Raw genomic sequence first — 20,215 nt, 5'->3', positions numbered from 1 at the left:
TACTAGATCTTTTCTTACATAAGGAGATATACCTTAAAGACACCCTACCATTCTGTACTAAACACTGGATTTGGAGATGGAAGACTTGGATTCAAGTTCTGTCTGTGCCATTTATTAGTCTGTAATATCAAGCACTTGACCTCTTCAGCTTTAGTTTCCTCATTTGTAAAATGAGAGGGCTTAGACTCCAGAATGGCTTCCAGCTCAAAAAATCTGCTTCTTAGAAGAATTGGAGCAATCAGTGCAGAAGGCCATTCTAATTTTCCTGGCTTTGTTTCATCTGTTGCTTTCCAGGAGTCTCTGCCAAACTCTGGCTCATCATCCAAGGGAAGGATCCCAAAAGGGCTCCTCATCTCTTTACCATTTTTCATTTTTGCCCTCCCTGAAAAGCCTAGGCTAGACTTTTGTCCCTAGTACCTGTCTTCTCTTTACCTGTTCTTGTCCATTTTCAGCGCTACCAGTCTGAGATAAAGAAAGAGACAGCCAGAGTGAGAAGAATCGGCTGAGTGTGCAGTAGCCGCAGTGAGCCTGTCAACTACCTGGCTCCAGGCAGCCTTTCCTTTGACAGCTTTATGGCCAATACTAAAGAAGAATCAATATGAGGGTAAGGGGTTGACATTTCATTTTCTAAAAAGTGATCCATTGAGGGCCAATCACCAAGCAGTGTTTATCAGCCTTGGGAAGTGACATTTTTTTTTTCTTTTACGAGGGAGATGGGACAGGAATCATCTCTAGGAACTCAGCAGGCTCAATTCTCCAAGGTGGCGACTCATAATTAGAAATCCGATGTATCCAGCTATCAATCCTGCCTTAAATAATAAAGTGATCAATAAAACCAGAAAGGAAATTAAGTCATCAAGCTTGATGATGCTATTTTCTGTAGCCATGGCTTTTAATAAACCTGTCTTTCTACATTACAATTTCATATGTTCAGATTTCCTTTCTTTGGGCCAGCCCCTTAGCTAGAAGCCAAGTCTCAGAAAGAAACTATTATAATGAAGAATGAGTTATTTATAATTACAAAGATTTTGCTTTAAGACACTTAAAAGTAAGGGGGGGGGGAGGGAAAGAGAGAGAGAGAGAGAGAGAGAGAAAGAGAGAGAGAGAGACAGAGAGAGAGAGAGAGAGAGAGAGAGAGAGAGAGAGAGGGGGGGGAAGGAAGGAAAGAAGGGAGGAAGGCAGGAAAGAGAGCAAAGTTAGAACGATCTTAAGAGACCCTGAAAGAGACCTTAGGGCTAGACAATACTAGTGTCTATTTGCTTTTTAAAAGGTACAGTCCCTAAACCCTAGAAAGAGGTAAGAGGTTAGACTTAACTTATTATAAGATTATTTTGTACCCAGCACTGAGACATTATAATCGTTTGTTTTCACTTGAAATCTCAGCTGCCAGAGTCACCTTGAGTCTTCTCAGAAAGAAATGCCACAAGAAATAAATGAGGTTTCCAAATTCCCTGCTCAGTAAACTAACATTTACGAGGCATGTTCAGAATTTCTCTTCTAAGGGAAGTGTTTTAAGGGACTGATGAATGTATGTAGTGAAACAGTATTCCTTTTTTTTTCTTGGTAGGGATTTTAATCCTAAACTTATAGAACTCTAGAGAGGACAGTGGGAACTTTAAGGTTATATAGTATAAACAGATGAAAAACTATGATTCAGAGAAGACAACTTGGGCAAAATTACAGTTAGTAAAGCAGACTCAAGTTTCAGATGGAATTAGCATCTTTCATATTTAAATGATACTTTGCTCAAGACAATAAATCAATAAACAATTATTAATAAAATAGATGGGCTTATCCCCATTTTACAGATGCAGAAACTTGGCCAACTATGGTGACAAGGATGATTTGCTCAAAGTCACAAACTAATAAATAGCACAGCCAGAACTTGACTACCAACTCCTCTGACTCTAAATCTAGGGCTTGATGCACCATAGCAGATTGCTTTTCAGGAACATCTTATTTATACATTATTATACATTTTACATTATACCTTTATATTATACATTGTATACATTATACAATTATACATTCCTCACCAAAGAGAATTAATCTTAATGCAGATATTTGGAGAGGAAAACTTTCTTACAGCCAATTTGTTCAGTCATTTAATATCCAATTCTTTATGATCCCATTTGGGGTTTTCTTGGCAAAGATACTAGAAGAGTTTTTCATTACCTTATACAACTTCACAGAAGAGAATACTAAGGAAAACAGGATAAAGTGACTTGCCCAGGCTCACACAACTAGTACTCAAGGTTGATTTTGAATTCAGGCCTTCCTAATTCCAGACCTGGTACTCTATCCACTTGGCCACCTAGCTATTCTTTTAGGCAATAAATTAATGGCAATAAAGTACTTTGTAAATATAAAAGCTTTATAGGAAGTTCAGTAATAGTTGTTGCTGTTATTATCACATGCCTGAATTAAGCCAATATTAAAGAATTCAATAAAAACAAAAAAGGATGTTCCTAGGTGCAGGTAGTATGCAATCTGACCTAATTCTCAGGGAGACTACCCTAATAGCTTCATTCATTCAGTCAATATTCAATAAATCTTCTGGGCAATAGGAAAAGATAATATTCTCTAAGCGGAACTCTCTAAAATGAGAATTCTTAAAACAGGTAAGACACTTTTATCTTCTCTGAGCTGCAGATTCCATACCTGTAAAATGGGGCCAATACCACCTGTATCACTTTTACTCATCAGAGTAAATATCATTGGATTTTGCAAATTTTAAAAAGCTGTGTACAAAAAACAGTTATTATTATTCTTACTATTATCATCATTATTTTATAAGTTATAAATAGTACCTGGCACAGGTATAATTAATACCTGTTATTAATAAATGTTTATTGATTAATTATTGATTGGGTTTTGATTTCCTCATTTAATCACTTACAGTCATTACAGGTAATATGCATAATCCACTAAATTCATCATCAACTATAGCATCGTTCTTCAGATGGAAGCATTTATTGTTATTGTTACTGTTATTAGTTTTTCAGGAAGGGCTGCTGGGAGTCAGACTGTTCCCTACAGAGGGCTGAGGCCCCTACCACAGAAGATCAAAGGGACAAGGGAGGGAGCTTGTAATGCAAATGCACTTTTATGATGCTAATCCAAGAATGTAGCTTTGTGTGGAGGAGACAAAAGGTTCCCTTATAAAGTAAGAGGAGGGGGCCCAGGCTGGAGGCTTAAATCCTTACCTCCGGCTGATGACAAAAGCTGCAATCAGAATGACCACCAGCACCACGCTGCCCGAAACTGACACCAGCAGGACAGTGGAGTTGGTCCCATCTCCAATGATTCGGGAAGGCACTGCAAAAAGAAAAGAGTTTGCCCTAAGAAAGATATATTCAGCTTCATTGAGGGTGAGGAAATCCCTAATCGGACAAGAAGGTTTTTCTCTCCACCACAACTTTCCCTTTAGAATCCTCCTCCTAGCTTCTCAGCCTCTCATTAAGCTTTCCTTCAACACCTCCTTACTGACAGCTTTAATGAGATAGAGATCTTTTTCATAATGCCTGGAGAAGAACCCCTTCTAGCTAAGAATCTCATGCCTCAGTGGAAAGACACAATGGGAGGACTAGTGAAATAGAAAGACTAGTGCTCTGGATCTGGAAGAAGACACTGCCTGTGTGATTTTAAGTGAGTCACTTCAACTCTGGACCTTAATTTCCTCCCCTGAAAATTTCCTTCATCTGGATTAAATGAGCTCTGAAGTCCCTTCCACCTATGAAATGGAATCAAAATGGGTGTATCCTTAACTGGTAAACTGCTACCTATTTTTTTTTTTTCTTCTGAATGCATTTGACCAGTGAAAAAATGTCTGGTTCTGGAAAAAGAGAATCTGGGTTCCAATTCAGGTACTGTCATTTACTACCTGAATTTTGATCTTCTTTGGTCTTTATTTCCTCTTTGGAAAACAAGGGGATTGGATAAGTTGGTCTCTGAGCACTTTTCTAGTTCTAGACCTATTGGCATGTAATTGAATGATCCATGTTGACTTTCATATTTGTCAACATCCAAGTGGACTCAATACATATTAATCAACTGCCTACAAGGAACAATCAAGATTCTTGGGTTCAAAATACAAGAAATCTGAATACTACTTCCTAAAGGGAATTTGCTCTCATCAGTACGCCTCCTCTTCCTTGGACTTGGTAGTCCAGATTTACCTAGGGAGTTTTTCCTGTAGCACTTTTCTTTTAAAAGCTTTTTGGTAAATGGCATAAATCACCAAAGTAAACCTCCCCAAAGGTATTCTTGATCCTAACTTCTCCCAGATTCCCCAAAAGATTGCCCTCCAACCATTACACCACTCTTACACCTTCCTTCACTCTCTGTCAACTGATTCCTTAGGTGCCCATAAGCACTCCCATAGGTGCCTATCCTTAAGAACTCTCACTTCATCTAGCCAACTTTTGCTAGCGATCAAGAAAATCCATGGTCAATCCACAGAACTGCCCTAATGGAAGATATAGTATAATATGAAGAGATGACATATATATATATATATATATATATATGTATATATATATAACTATAATATAAAATCATGCATCATAAATGCATTAAAAGGGTATAAGAAAATCGTCTTTTGAGGACCAAGACAGGGTTAAGTAATTATTGTCTGATCTGATCATAGAAGGAAGAGGCGGCATCTGTGGTGGGCTTTAAAGGATAGATAAGAATTCAAAGTGGGCTGTGTGGGGGTCAGAAAGAGGCAGGGCAGTTTTAGGAGAACTCTAGGGAACAGAGTAAAGAATTTTTAGGAAACAATGAAGACAGTGAGCTGTCCAGATGGCAAAGTAAAGTATGAAATAAATGGAAAGGAATAATATAATATTAGACTAAAAACAAATACTTTAAAAAGAGAAATTGTGAGTAACAAGATTTTCAAGTCACAGTCACTTATTTCAAGCAATATACAACACAAGATCCTTGGATGAGTCTTTGGAGAGTGATTTGATGCTCATCTTGATGATTAAGTGAAATAATAATTGCAAGACCTTTAACTGACCTTAAAGTGCTTATAAATGTCAGTTTAAAAAGTATAAAGTAGTATCAGAATATCATCATTAATAGGACTTAATCTGTACTCCTCCACAGATAGATAAAAGCACTTTGCAGACTTGAATGCATCTCACAAGTATCAGTTATGACTATCAGTAATGTTTTTATTACTCCAACAAATGTCTCTGAAGAATTCTGCTCTTCTTACCTGTGTTAGTTGTCACCTCAAAGGGCTCACTAAAGTCTCCATAGCCAGCTGCTGTACGGGCTCTCACATGAAATACATAGGAAGTCAAGGGATTCAGGCCTTTGATGTCAGTGTTCCTGGAGGCTGTCCGAACAATTCTATAACTGCGTTCATTCTGATCCTACGATAGAAGGCATAGTTGAAGAAAAGGAGAAGCTGATTAAAAACAAAAGCAAACTAGAGAAGAGATTGACAATATATGTAAATTGCATTTTTTTTTTACACTTCATTTTTCTAAGTGCTATTTTTTTTTCTTCTTGGCTCTCAACCAAACAGAAAAGAAATGGGGATAGTAAGGTATCAGTGATCTCTTTTGACACTGAAAAATGGAAACTTCAGGTAAACATCCAAATCTTTGATTATAATCTCTTTTGACAATAACGCTTAATGAAAACAGGAGGGGTCCCTACTCCCCACCCCCACATCAGTAATGACAGAAATAAGTACATGAAGGACCCTGTCAAAGTCTTCTTTGTATTTCCTGGCTAGGAAATGTCAAAAAAATGTTGTAATCTAGCTTGAATAAAAATCTTCTGTCCTTTTCTGCTTTTAATAGGCTGCAAATAAGCGATTATCTTTTTTTTTAAAAGAGAGAGAATGTAATTGTTCATTTTCTAGACAACCTTACATGCAAATAGCTCTTTTCATAGTTCTTTTCTTGAAGAGAGACAAGTTATTTGTTAAAAAAAAAAAATGTCTTTCTATAACTTTGAGAGGCTGAAGAATGTAATTTTCCCTCCCCTATTTTCTATTAAAAGCCATCAAACTCATACCATCATTCTGAACAGAAGCTATGCACTTAAACAGATGTTATTATTATTTCTGTCTTATATGTCTCACTCTTACATTACTATCTTGGTTAGTATCTTGAGCTTCTTAACTGACACTGATTTACATGGTAAATACCCCTTACTTCATCCTAAGAACAAAATGTAGAGTCATTCCAGGATGTATTGTATTATTCCTATTATTCAAAGTTACTATTTGAGCATTTGAAGTTCATAACTGACCATGATTATTAGGAAATCAAATATGTTCCGCATTGAAAACATGCAAGTATTCTGGGCTAGTTTTACTCTTAATTCAAAAGAAAATCTGGCTTCCTCTTTTTAAATCATACCTTCTCATAATATTTGACTTCATACTCTAAGATGACTCCATTTGGCCGATCAGGTTCCAGCCAAGCCAATGCAACGCTGTATCTCGTTATTTCTTTAGCTTGGATCAAAGCTATAGAAGATGGAGCTGCCAGAAACATTTAAAAGACAGAGGCAAAAGTTAATTTTAATGATTTTATTAATATTGATAATCATAATGAATCAATTTTATCCTTTTTAAAAAATACACATACAGCATCTTCATTCTACTCTTGGACCCCATTCCACATTTAAAAAAGAGATCTTGTTTTTAAAGAATTCTCAAGCATTCTAGTTTCCTGTTTTTTAAAAAGAATCTCAAAAGTCAGAGCTTGGTGGTCCAAAATACTATGATGTTTCACAGTGCCTATAGCCAATCCCTTATAAAAGGCCAAAGTTATAGAATGCTGACTTGTTTCTGACCTTTTACAAAATACAAAAGCTTTTAGAAGAGCTTCTTCTAGCTCTATAAAACTATCATCCTCCCTCCAAAATACTAATGGGGTGGTATTTTATTGGTCTTTAACTTTATTTGGAAAAAAAAGAAAAAAGAAAATCCATAGCTTTCTTAAGGGGATGGGAATATGAGGAAGAGAATTCCTATATCCAATTCCCTGTAAAGTGAAACATGATTCTGTAGTATAAACACTTTGTATAATTTAACAATCCCAATTAAAATGCCAAACACGGCACTCTTAACAGTTTTCGCTTGTGTAAAATCAGGAAAAAAATACAAACAATTCAAGAATTAGTTTCTGTGGTCATAAATGACATTTTCTAACAGATTCTTAGTTTTTGTTTTTTTTTTTTTGGGGGGGGAGGGAGTAAGGGGTAAGGGGAGAGAGTTGGCCAGTATACAATGCCTCCCCTCCCTTGACCCATATAAGAGCAGATTCAGTACTATAGTGAGGAAACAGAATGCTAAAGATTTATGAGCCAGTCAGTCCAATTTCTGTTGTGCTGCTACTGTGTGGTCAAATCTCTAGCCAGCTGTTATCAAGCCATGGCTGACAATAACTGGTACAAATGTGGGGTCTCTTGGGAAAAAAGGGCACATTCATGAAATTTTTAATCTTATCTAACAACACTGTCCTGTAGAAGTAGAGATTAGAAGTCCTCCTAAATTGAATGCATTTTCTTTTCTATTATTTATTTATTTATTTAACTAGTTGGTTAGTTTTGCTTTTCAAACTGTAGAAATGGATGAGATTTTATAGACAAGAATGAAAGTCAACTTAAAAATAGAGCTAACACAACGTAATAGCATTAGTCTTTTGTCCCCCGACTCCTACTGGTAACTTCCAAATACAAGGTAATAAGACAGATAAATATAATTATCACCCAATATGGAAATGGGACAAAAAAAAAGCTTCACATCTACTTGACCATATCTGACAACTCTCCTGATAGGAATGAAAACAACCAGCAAATAACACAGAGGAAGGAAAGAAGGACTCCCAGCTGAAGCAAAGCCATCAGGACAGACTCCTAGCTTTAATGTTTGGCAGCTTAGCATCTCTGTTAAAGATGCTTCCAGAACTGAACACAGATACACAGACACACACATATACACACACATTAAATTGGTATTTCTCTTTCTCCCCCCCCCTTCAACGGGGAAAGGTGAATTATCACCTTCAATGCCATGGATATGTAGATGAAATCTCCCGTGGGAACACATATAAAACAATAGAAAAGACACTTACATCCTCTTTAAATGATGTGAGAGAAATATCCTTAAGATAAGGTGTTTCAAACCAGATGAGTAATCATTCCTGACATTTTCAGAGCATTCTGAAGTGTTCAAAAACACAGTATCCAGACAGAAGGACACTAATAACCACTTTGGATGGGGCAGTCTAGGTGTTCTGTGCCAAATACCACTGAACTGTCATTTGTCTACTTGAATTATGATTGGCTACTTTTAAGGTGAAGATTAGCTTTCTTTAAATTCCCTTCCCTTTTTAAACAAGTGTCCTGAAATTATTACAGGAGTTGTCCTTTAAAACAAGTGTCCTAAAAATTATTACAGGACTTGTAAGCTTTTGTTCTTTTCTGAGTATTTGCACAAAAGTAGGAAATACCCTTGGCTATTTTCCCTTCCTTCTTTCAGCCTTAGAGAACAGTACTAAGTTGACATTTATGCAACATTTTAAGTTTAAGGAAGTTTTTATTTGACCCTCACAACAACTCTCTGATGTCAGCAAGAGTATTGGTGCCATTCTATACATGAAATTGAGACTCAAAAAAATGCGAGCAGCTTCCCCAGGATGGCAGAGCTCCTAACTGTCTGAGGCAGAATTCAGGTCCAGACTTTTTAGCTCATTTATGGTAAGGCCCATCTTATTAACTGTATCCTCTACGCTTAGCACAGAGCCTGGCACATAGTAGGATCTCAACAAATCTTGTTGATTGATTGATTCATTATACCAGGAATGGTATTAATGATTTTGCTGTGCTGCCTTTAGTCAAAGTATCATTGGGCCTTGTTATTCAGTTTAATGGTGCCCAATTCTTCATGACCCTGTGAACAACAGTCTGTGGAATTTTCCTTTCTATTTTTCAAAAACATTTTATTTTTCCAAATTCATGCAAAGATAGTTTTCAACATTCACCTTTATAAAATCTTATGTTCCAATTTTTTCTCCCTCTCCCCTGCTGTCTCCCCTCCTCAAGACAGCAAGCAATCCAATCAATATCATTTAACATGTACAATTCTTCTAAACATATTTCCCTATTTGTCATGCTGTGCAAGAAAAATCATATCAAAATGGGAAAAAAAAAACTACGAGGAAGGAAAAAAAAAAACAATCAAATAAACAACAACAATATCAACAACAAAAGTGAAAATACTATGCTTCGATCCACATTCAGTCTCCATAGTTCTCTTTCTGGATGTGACTGGCATTTTCCATCCCAAGTCTATTAGAATTGCCTTGAATCACTGCATTGTTGCTATGAACCAAGTCAATCACAATTGATCATCACATTATCTTCTTATTATAATATACAATATCCTCTTCATTCTGCTCACTTCACTCAGCAACAGTTCATGTAAATCTTTCCAGGTTTTTTCTGAAATCAGCCTGCTCACCATTTCTTTTAAAACAACAGTATTCCATTATATTCATTTACCACAATTTGTTCAGCCATTCCCCAATTGATGGGTATTCACTCAATTTCCACTTCCTTGCCATTACAAAAAGAACTATGACAAACATATTTGCACTTATGGGTTCTTTTCCCTCTTTTATGATCTCTTTGTGATACTGACCTCCATGAGTTTTTCTTGACAAAGATAACAGAGTGATTTTCTATTTCTTTCTCTATTTCCTTCTCATTGGGTGTTACATATTTAGAGATGGAAGAGAGTTATAGATTTTACAGATAGGGAACTACAGTAAGTAAAATGTAAGTACAAAACCAATTCTTGGTACCCTATGTAAGCATTTATGAAGGAGATGAAGGAGGAAAATATAGAGGAAAATATTTTCAGGTAAAGAGGAGAGTGCTCTGAGGTTTTAAAAAAAATGCCCAACCTTGTAATTTCACAGATAAAGAACCACAGATTTAAAGCTGGAACAGGCCTTCTCATCCAATCCCCTTCAATGTCAATTGAGATCTATAGAGGTTAAGTGTCTTGCCCAAAGCCAGACAAGTAAACAAATTTTGTGGAACTAGGATTTGAACTCAGGTCACATAAATCCAAATCCAAGATTCTTTCCATTGAACAGATAACAACTAGCAAAAGTAGGATTCCAAACAAGGACCTTTGAAAAAAAAAAAAAACAGAAAACACTAAAAACCAAAGGAACTTGAAAACATACTCATTGAAAATACCAAGAATCTTCTCTATTAGATGACATAGAGTGATCTTTGATAGACTGCACAGAGCAACTACCTCAATATATAGAAGTCACAAGAAAGGCCTTTTCTTGCAATGAGGGATCCTTTCTGTCTAGATACTTTAGGGGACATCTTACAATAAATTGTATTAAAAAAGGGGCCTATAAATTCTAATTTGGAAAACTGAGGGGTTACAAAAAGAGCATGAGGGAAGGAAATATAAAATGAACTTTCTCTTAAAGATGTCTCTGGTGAAATAATGATAACCTGAAGAATACAAGGGAAAATCTGCCTCTACATCCTGTGAGTGACACTGATTAACTAAGGAACTTTTTCTCTGGCTGGCTAAACCCTCATCTGCTACATGTAGGGAATGAATCTGATTTTTATTTTCAGACAGAGGAGGAGTATCATTGTGTTATTATTACAAAAGGGAATATGTGATCACTGAGATGCCAAAATGATGCCGGGCAGGACTTAACAATATAATAATGTAAGAATAATGCAATTTTGCTAGCATTTCTATATACTGGGAGAAAAACAGATTAGTGAAAATGTAAAGGTAAAATAAATCTTGATACTGTATGTAAGCATTTATGAAGGAGATAAAGGGAGAATATATGGGGGAAAATAATTTCCAAATAAAGAGGAGAGTGCTCTGAGATTTTTAAAAATGTCATATTTAATCTGGGGGGAAAGGCCAAGGAAACTGAAACCATGCAATTTTTCTGCAGGGTTTGTGCTAAGGCAAAATTTACAGGTAGCTCAATTTTATTGTTCTTCTATTCCCCTAGTGGGACTCTTTCCCCCAACAAACCATAACCTAAATAATCCCCATGCAGTGACCTATTACTCACCAGAGCTCCCCTATCCTATCCTACTTAGGTTTTCCCTTCCTGGAAGAACCCCGACACTCATTCCTGTATCAGTCTTATGTCAGCTAATATGTCTTAGAACACATTCCCTCAAGAACTTAACTCTACCCAGATAACTGGGTATTAAAGAAAAATGGGGGGAAGGAGTGATGAAAGAGGGCATTTTTCTTTTTTCTTTTTTTTACAATTGCATTAATGATCCCAAGTACCATGCATGTTCAAGTAAGCAAGAATTTATTGAGTGCTTACTGTGTTCCAAGTAATGTGCTAAGCACTAGGGCTACAAAGTTAGGTCAATACACACACACACACACACACACACACACACACACTCTCTCTCTCTCTCTCTCTCTCTCTCTCTCTCTCTCTCTCTCTTTCTCTCTCTGATCTTAAAATCCCTGTCCAAAAAAAATTAATTAATTAAAAATTTAATTTTAAACAGAAAGAAAAAAAAAGATTCCAGTCTAATTGGAGAGAAAATATGAAAATAATTATGTACAAGATAAATTAGAAATAATCATAAGAAGGAAGGCAATAAAATGAAGTACTGGGAAGGATTCCTGTAGATGTGGAGAACTGGAGAAATCAGAGATAAATAGGAAAAGCATTCCAAGCATGTGGGACAAGCCAGAATAAATGTCTGGAGTTGAGAGAGATTTGTGAAAGAATCAGTAAAGAAACCAGTAGTAATTGTATTTGTTCTGGGTATATATTTTTGTAGTACATATAATACAGTACCTTACCCACACCAACACCCAAAATATGTTCTTTAAGAATAAGGATTATTTCATTTTTGCATCCTTAGTACCTAATATAGTACCTGTCATGTAAGAGCTGCCTAATGAGTGTCTGTTAAATCATACTGAACTGAATGTGTCCTTCTCTTTGGGGAGTATGGAAAAACATCGACCTGACCCTTGCATTTGGCCAGAGTTTTATTGACCTCAAAAAGCTGACTTCATTTACACTGGTGCATTCATTGTGTGTGCTGCTCTTTGGGGCCCTGCTGCTTCACTCTGGTTCACTTCATGGAAGTTCTCCCCCGTTTCTCAGAATATTTCATATCTGTCATTCCTTTACAGTACTGTAATATTCCATTATGTTCATATGCAGAATTTTTTTCTGTCATTCTCTTATTATTGGACAGACTTTTTGTTTCTACCTTTTGGTTGTTACAAATATGAATAACACTCTTAAAATTAATAATAACATCCTTGGGGTATAATCCAAGTAGAGATATATTTGGAGGTATGAACAATTTAATAACTTTTTTTGTATAATTCCAAGTTTTCTAAAATGGCTCAACCAGTTCAAAGCTTCTCTAGTAATGAATAAATACAACTGTCTTCTCACAGCCCCTTCTCACTGATGTTTTTTCATCTTTGATAGCACAATGGGTAGGATGTGATTTTCTTGAGGTTATTTTGATTTACTTTTGATTATTGTAGGTTTTCAAATGTTTAAATATAACTTAGACTTCTTGTATTATTTTAATAAACAATTTTTTTCTCTCACCTTTCCCTACATAAATGTAGAAAAAGAAAACACAAAACAAAATTTATCACATTAATTTTTTTAGATTACATAGTTTGTAAATGTCCGACATAGAATTCAAATGTAAATCTCTTGACTCCAAATATAGTGCTATTTCTACCATTCCATTAACAATAATAATATGCTATGCTCAGATTATGTTCCAGAAAAACATCCTCAAAATTCTAACACTATAACCAGTTGAATATTGGCATTGTGATTTTAGAGATTACAATTTAGATAGATTCTTTTTCCCCTTTAACCTCAAATCAACCAAACACTTTTAACTTTGTACCTGAGGAAATGTTTTAACTTTTCCTCTGTAATCAATTTTTCTCATCACTTAATGCACTGGCTTCTTCCCAGAACTTTCTTTCCTGATCATTGCTCTAGTTTGCACTTAGACAGAAGAATGATGTCACCGTTCATAAAACTAAACATCAAATTGTTCCAACTTGACTAACCATTGGATATTTACTTCAGTGTCAACTGAATCATACAGTTATCAACTAAGGATGAGCAAAGTAATAGACTGTTCATGTGTTGATCTCTTAAGTTTACTTAATTTATGGCTTCCAGCCTTGTGAGAAAATGAATGATTCTTCTGTCCTTCAGAGAGAGGTAAGAAAAGCTATGCTGAGTAAGGTCCATGTCTCTGATAAGTTAAAACAGAGTATTTACTTATTCCTTTTCTTTCTGACTGGACTTCCCATGGGACAAAACTATGTTTATCAGATGGAGGACAGGATAGGGAAGAGGAATTCCCAAACAGGATGGGGACTATACGACTAGGAAGCATTTATCAAAGATAAACTAAAGATATAGTAGTGATATGGAAAATGTACTTTGAAATGTAACAATTCTATTTAACAAACAGCATTATTCTAGGGCTTGCAATAAGGCAAAATCCCTATTCTCTTGGCATTTACAATCTGGTAGAAGATTAAAGTAGATAAAACCATAATAATAATAAAAAAATGATACTTGAGAGGTCTATTATTGGAGAGGTGTAAAGAAAATGCCATGTGAATTCCCCATATAGCTTCCAGAAGTTGCTCTACATACACAATTTTTTTTTGCTTCATTTTATCTTCTCAGTAAAAGTTCTTTATATGTCAGTTAGTTCTTAGATGTGCCAGGAGGATTACATCCCTGCCAGCCACCTTTCACTACTAATTAAACAGAGAGGTTACTGCCATATTCTCAGAGCTTTAGGGTGGGAGGAGTGGAAGGGAGTGGCAGGAAAACAACTCCAAAAACTAGAGAAAAGCTTTGGCATTTAAGAAGAAAATATATATAGTATAATAGGAACCAAAATGGGCAAAGAATTAACTTTGTGGAATTCTTGACTTCCACTCATGACCAAGGATTTCCATTAAAGACCTCATTCAGAGCTCTCAGTACATTAAAAACAAGCAAATAAACCAAAATTGTCAGTCAAGCCTGCCAGTGTGCTAGTCTTTATGTGGCCATTCACTTGATGCCAAAATTTCATTGTATCACTGAAGAAGAAAGATGGTTATTCTAATGTACAGCAGCAACAGGCATGAGATGGCAGAGACAAGGTGATAGAATGAGAATCTAGAATGTGCAACCTCAGCATATATTCCATGAGAGAAAATAAGATTTTATTCTCAATATGACTTCTAAGGACAAAGAGAAGAAGTAATCCAGCAGTAAGTTAATCAAAAACCCACAAAGTTGAATAATTTGGGCTTTTCAATGAAAATTCCATTGAATAAATCCATCCAATATAGCATTAGATGCTGAAAATTGACACATTTCTATAAAAGGACCTTATGATAAATTTGTTGTCTTTTGTAATCAGAGAACCCAAATGACATCACTATGTTGGGATCAATGTACAGTGTGAAATGGACTGTGGACGAGGGATGGAGTGTTGGAAGGGGAAGAGCATCTTTACGACAAGAATACAAGACCAGTTGTTGCATTTGGTTAAAAGACAACAAATTTCTTGTAACTCAGGGCATGCAAATGGAGGTTTTCAGCATTTGTCAGAACATTTTGTTAGATGGTAACACCATAGATTATGTAGCAACATGGTGAGTCAGAGCCTGAACTGATGCACTTCACAATAAATGATTACAGGAGATGTCTTGATGTGAAATAAAGATGATTCTCTTTTTTGTAAAAAGGGTAAATTTAGCATTACCACAACTAGTCTTTTTCCAAAGATGATTAGGGGCAAAGGAAAAGGACTATGTTCTTTCCTTTGCCCCTAATCATCTTCTTTGACAGGGATGCCCATTGATTGGGGAATGGCTGAACAAGCAGTTGCATATGATCATGATGAAATACTACTATGCTGTAAAAAATAACGAACTCAATGATTTTAGAAAAACATGGAAAGATTTGCATGAAATAATGAAGAGTGAAATGAGCAAAACCAGGAAACACTGTACATAGTAACAGCAATATTGTTTTAAGGATGACTTTGGGGGCAGCTAGATGGTGCAGTGGATAGAGCACCAGTCCTGAAGTCAGAAGGACCTGAGTTCAAATCTGACCTCAGACTCTTAACACTTCCTAGCTGTGTGACCTGAGCAAGTCACTAAACCCCAATTGTCTCAGAAAAAAAGATGACTTTGAACAAAGTCATATTGAAGTTTATAAATACCCAAATTACCTATAAAGAACATATGAAGAAACGTTACCTGGAGAAAGAACTGATAAATAGAAGTATGTATAGTATAATTTAACATAAATATCTCTGCGTATGTGTGTCTACCTAGCTGTGTCTAATGGAAACCTTCTCTAGAGCTATGGAGGTGGAGGAGAAGGTGGAAGGAAAGAAACGTACATAATAACTTTATTATATATTTAAAAGGAATAACAAGTTATACATAAAAGATTTGCAATTTTTAGGTAGCATCAACTCTTTTTTATACTGTTATAAAAATGCTTGCTTTATTCAAAAAAATAAAATTTTAAAAAATGGTAAATTTAACTTTGATTTGAAGACCAGAAACCTAACTGCTTTAAAAACAAATAAATAAATAAAGATTCCCCACCCCCCTTAATATGATTATAACATTATTCATGGCTTTCCATTTCCAACAACTTGCTATTAAACACCTTTTATTGATTTTACTTTGGTTTGTTACTTATGACATAAGAAGTGGGTAGATAGGAAGAAGGGAGGTATGTAGAGGTGGCAAAGGGAGAAGAGGATTCATTCATTTTCTGATAGACAACAAACACAGCATTCAAAGACCCTTGAAAGAACAGCAACAGACTTAATAGCATTTCATTGCTGGCTCAGATTAGCAGGGTGCATGGGGTAGACCAGCTATAAAGAGACTGTAACCCTCCAGGCAGACAAGAATGAAAATAGTCCTTTATGAGACACCAAGAACTGAGCACCTAAGGTTGCCCATGGTTCATAATATTCAGTTTTTCAGGGAGGATGACTTTATAACCACAGCAACATTTATTTTCCACTCCCTAAGATTTGAATTTAAATGGATCCTGTTTATTCAAGGGTCTTTCACTTTCACTTTCACAAGGAAAAGAATATTTATAGTTCATACATTATCTCCTTTATTCTCAAATATAATTTTTAGATTTAACTACTTAAAGCTTATGAGTTATTGGTTTGTTTTATTCCCTTTCTCCCAATTGAACATCATAGGTCTCATTTGATCTTTGTACATTTTTAAAATGATGATCAGCACTATCATTCAGTGCTTCAGAACATGAATAATATCTCTTTCAAGACAAGGGATTTTACCTGATAGATCAGTGGTTCTCAAACTTTTGTTTTCAGTATCTTTATCCTATTAGAAATTATTGAGGATCGCTCCAAAGAATTTTTGTTTATCTGGATTATATTTATAGACATTTACCATATTGGAAATAAAAACTATTTTTGAATTTGTAGACCCTCTAAAAGGGTTTCACAGATCCCCAGGATTCTCTAGACCAAACTTTGAGAACCACTGCGATGTTAGGACTCCTGATAGGAATTGCTTTTGTTTCCTCCAACCACCTCACCCCAAACACACACATACACAACCTATCTCCTTCCACAATGGAAGATTTCCTCCCAGGAGGTCAACAGTGTCAATGATAAGAAATCCAATGTTTCAGTTTTTATGGTCTTTCATATCCTAAGCATCTTACCAAACAACTGTCTCTGCTACTAGATAGATACATAGATAGATATAAATATAGATATGGAGAGAGACAGAAATAGACAGTGAGATAGGGGTGGGGTGGGGAGGGAGAGGAAGAGGGAGAGAGAGGAAAGGGAAAGAGAGAGAATTGAGAAATTTAAGTGTGGGCTAATTCTCTGTCCCCTCCTTTAAACCATACATGGATTTACTGAGAGGGAGATGCAACTTGGAACAGAGCAGAAAATTAATTTAATTTAAATACATCATTTCAAACTCAGCACCTTTTCAACTGAATCACCTTAACTCCCTTTTCCCAAAGTCAGAGAGGAAATATATTTATTTACTTTAAAGATAAGATAAAAAAAATTTTCCTGAAAAATACAAGAAATGTAAATCATTTTTAATCACTGGGCCTTGGTTTTAATGCAATTTCAGGAAATTCTCCCCAAGAGCGACATGCAGGGGCCAGTGAAATGATCTTATGTTGAAGGGGATTAGGAAAGAATCCCACTTCTGAAAATTTATATTGCAGTGAATTTGACTGTGGATAGGTCAATGTCAGTGATTTGAAGTGATCTGAAATGTGGGTCAATTTGGTTGAATGAAATGAAAATAGTTCTTCTGAATGAGTGATTTCATACTTCTGGATTCTAATGATAATGAATTTTCTGAACAAAATAATGAGTGATCTAGGATAAGCAATTTCCCTTAGAGGAGGTCTGATTTGATTTCCATTCAAAGTGCAAACTTTGACCAGGCAATTCAAGGAATCATAAAGCCAGAAAGATCATTGAAAGCCATCTCTTCCAGGATTTGACAAATCTCAGGTAATAGGAATGTCATTATACCTGTTGATTTTATGCCTTTACTTGAAAATTTTAAAGCTATTTTGTCTGAAATTGCTGGAATACCCTTGATCCTTTCTGCCCCTGGGCTTGTGGCTTTCGCATGATAACATGAAAAGTTGATAGCATAAGACAAAATTCCTGGTATAGACAAAAGTAAGTGCCCATTTGTGGACTCTGATCTGTACCCTTGTCTCTTTATGTGCTCCCACTTTGAAATGAGTCAATCTCTTTGAATGCACATGAAGAGAAGAGGTGAGTACAATGGATGAAATACAGTTGATGAAAGAACAACTAGATACTGTAGTTTCCGGTCATGTCAAGAGGTACTATTAGTATATTCAGTTTACTGTATGAACTAATTCTGAGGCTTTTTGTGGATTCTGGAGCTTTAATTTATATAGGGAGCTATATAAATATAGAGAGAACCAATGATCTAAAAGAACATGCTTGGTTCGTCTCTTCTGATCATCAAAAAATTGGAAAAATTCACTGAGTTCCTAAATTTGGCAGTTGGATTCTAGATCCAAAGTATATTCCTTGAAACTTGATCTGGTCTCCTTAACAAATGAGGAAACTGAGACCTAGATATATTAAAATATTTCCCAAAAGTCAGATATGTATTATTATTTGGGATTAAAGGAAGTGGATTCAAATCCTGACTTTGCTACTGAGCCTTACCTAACACTGAAGAAATCACTCATTGAGTCTGTTTCTTCATTTTCAAAAGGGAGGAGTGAGACTAGATACTTTCTTAATTTTATTCAAACTCTAATTCCATTATCTTATAATACTATGGATTTATAGAGCTAGAAGGAACCTGAGAGATTAGATAGTCCAAACCATCTTATAGATGAGGACATTATAAGGGCCAGAGAAACAAAAAGACTTTGTCAAATTAAACAAATTCTCTCTCTAAATCTAGAGCTCTTTCACACTGCCTGCCTCCTTCACTATTAGATTTCTAGCCATCTTTTATAACCCACCTCAAGCACTACCTCTTCTATAAAACCTTTCCTGATTGCCTTCTCTTGCCAAATTGCTCATGAACTTCAACCCTTTCTCCCTGCTGGACTTCACAGGGAACATTCTGTCTTTCTTAGGTACTTATCATTTATTAATTTTATTACAGCTATTTAATCTGTCATATCCCTGGAATAGACCATGGGACTACAGAAAGGACTACATCAAAAAAGTTCTCTCTCTCATAGTGCTGAATGGTTGCTGAATTAAAATAGATTAATATATATAATAAAAATTAATAAGATTAAATAGTGAATTAGATTGAATATAGATGAATAGTAAGAAATACTAAATCCTTTCTGATACTATTTGCCTCAGCTCTACTCAGAGTACCACATCTCAAATCCAATTGAATCCAGGTAAGTAAAATCTCCCCAAAAGCTAAACAAACAATATTCTGAAATAGAAATTCAAGTTGAAATAAATTACTATAATCTTAAAGAATTTTAGTAATAAAAAGGCATTCTGAAAGGATTTCAGTGTGCATTTCAGATGTTTTTTGAAGGCCACACTCATTGTCTCTAATTAACTATCGGGCAAAGATTGAAGTGTAAGTGACCACAGAGATCCAAGAGGCTTCTGCCAAATCTGGCATTAAAAGGTCCCTAACAATGATTCTTATATGTCATTGGAAACCACCACACAGCAACCAGCGTCCTCTGAAATAAAGAAAATGCCTCCATTTTCATCTCCCTCTTTCCAAGTTTGAAAATGCTAAATACAGCCCTCAGTCAATGAGGCTACACAGATAGCTATACAATTAGCAGTACAATTAGAAGCCAGTACACTGATATTCTCTAACATTACTACAAATCAACCTCCCCAAGCGGAGGCTATATATGGGATTAAAAGACACCCATTATTCTGCACATAACTGGAGTGTTCCTTCTGTTTGGTCTGAGCTTTGCTTGGCTCATTTTCTGCTTACTTACTAAGAAATCTCACTTGCCAACAGAAACATGGCAGGATTCTGTGCCTCTATTTCCTTCAAGGATGAATGCCAATCTAAAGCAAACAGGAAAACAAACCTTGCCATTGAGGGGAAGTACACAAAAATGGGCAAACTATTTTAATAAATGAAAATAATGATTTTTTTTCTTTTAAGTCTTAAATGCTCTGAGTACGGAAATTAGGAAAGATGAATCTGCTAATAGAGCCAAAACTTTTATATATATGTGTGTGTATATAGATATAGATATATAGATATGAAATCTAATTGTAAATACATAGCATTATAAGATCACAGTATTAAGGCTGGAGTAAATCTAAGAAGATATCTTGTCCAATTCCCTCATTTTGCAAAACAAACAAAAAACTAAATCCAGAGAATGATTTGCCCAAGATCATTCATTGTTATTCAGATTCTTTGTAACTCTATTTGTGGTTTCTTGGCAAAGATACTGGAATGGATTGTCATCTTTTTTCTCCAGTTCATTTTATAGCTATGGAGACTGAGGCATACAGGGTTAAGTGACTTGCCCAGAGTCACACAGTTAGCAAGTGTCAGAGGCCAAATTTAAACTCAGTTATTCCTATTAATCTAGTATTCTAGCTGCTC

At 35.6% G+C, this 20,215-nt stretch overlaps 1 protein-coding gene across 3 annotated transcripts in view; it reads right to left on the bottom strand.

The window, feature by feature from the left end:
• EPHA4 (EPH receptor A4) overlaps nucleotides 1-20,215 on the bottom strand; it is a 171,268-nt gene that overhangs the window by 38,647 nt on the left and 112,406 nt on the right. For all 3 annotated transcript variants that reach the window (XM_031957970.1, XM_003766149.4, XM_031957971.1), the window contains exons 6-8: nucleotides 6,384-6,508; nucleotides 5,225-5,384; nucleotides 3,207-3,318 (exon numbers count right to left, since the gene is read on the bottom strand). In XM_031957970.1, the coding sequence (XP_031813830.1) occupies nucleotides 3,207-3,318; nucleotides 5,225-5,384; nucleotides 6,384-6,508 (397 nt within the window). The remainder of the gene's footprint in view (nucleotides 1-3,206; nucleotides 3,319-5,224; nucleotides 5,385-6,383; nucleotides 6,509-20,215) is intronic.

Source organism: Sarcophilus harrisii, chromosome 3, assembly GCF_902635505.1.
Source record: "Sarcophilus harrisii chromosome 3, mSarHar1.11, whole genome shotgun sequence".
In the NCBI taxonomy this organism is placed as follows: Eukaryota; Metazoa; Chordata; class Mammalia; order Dasyuromorphia; family Dasyuridae; genus Sarcophilus; species Sarcophilus harrisii.
This window is presented reverse-complemented; position numbering and strand designations above follow the sequence as displayed.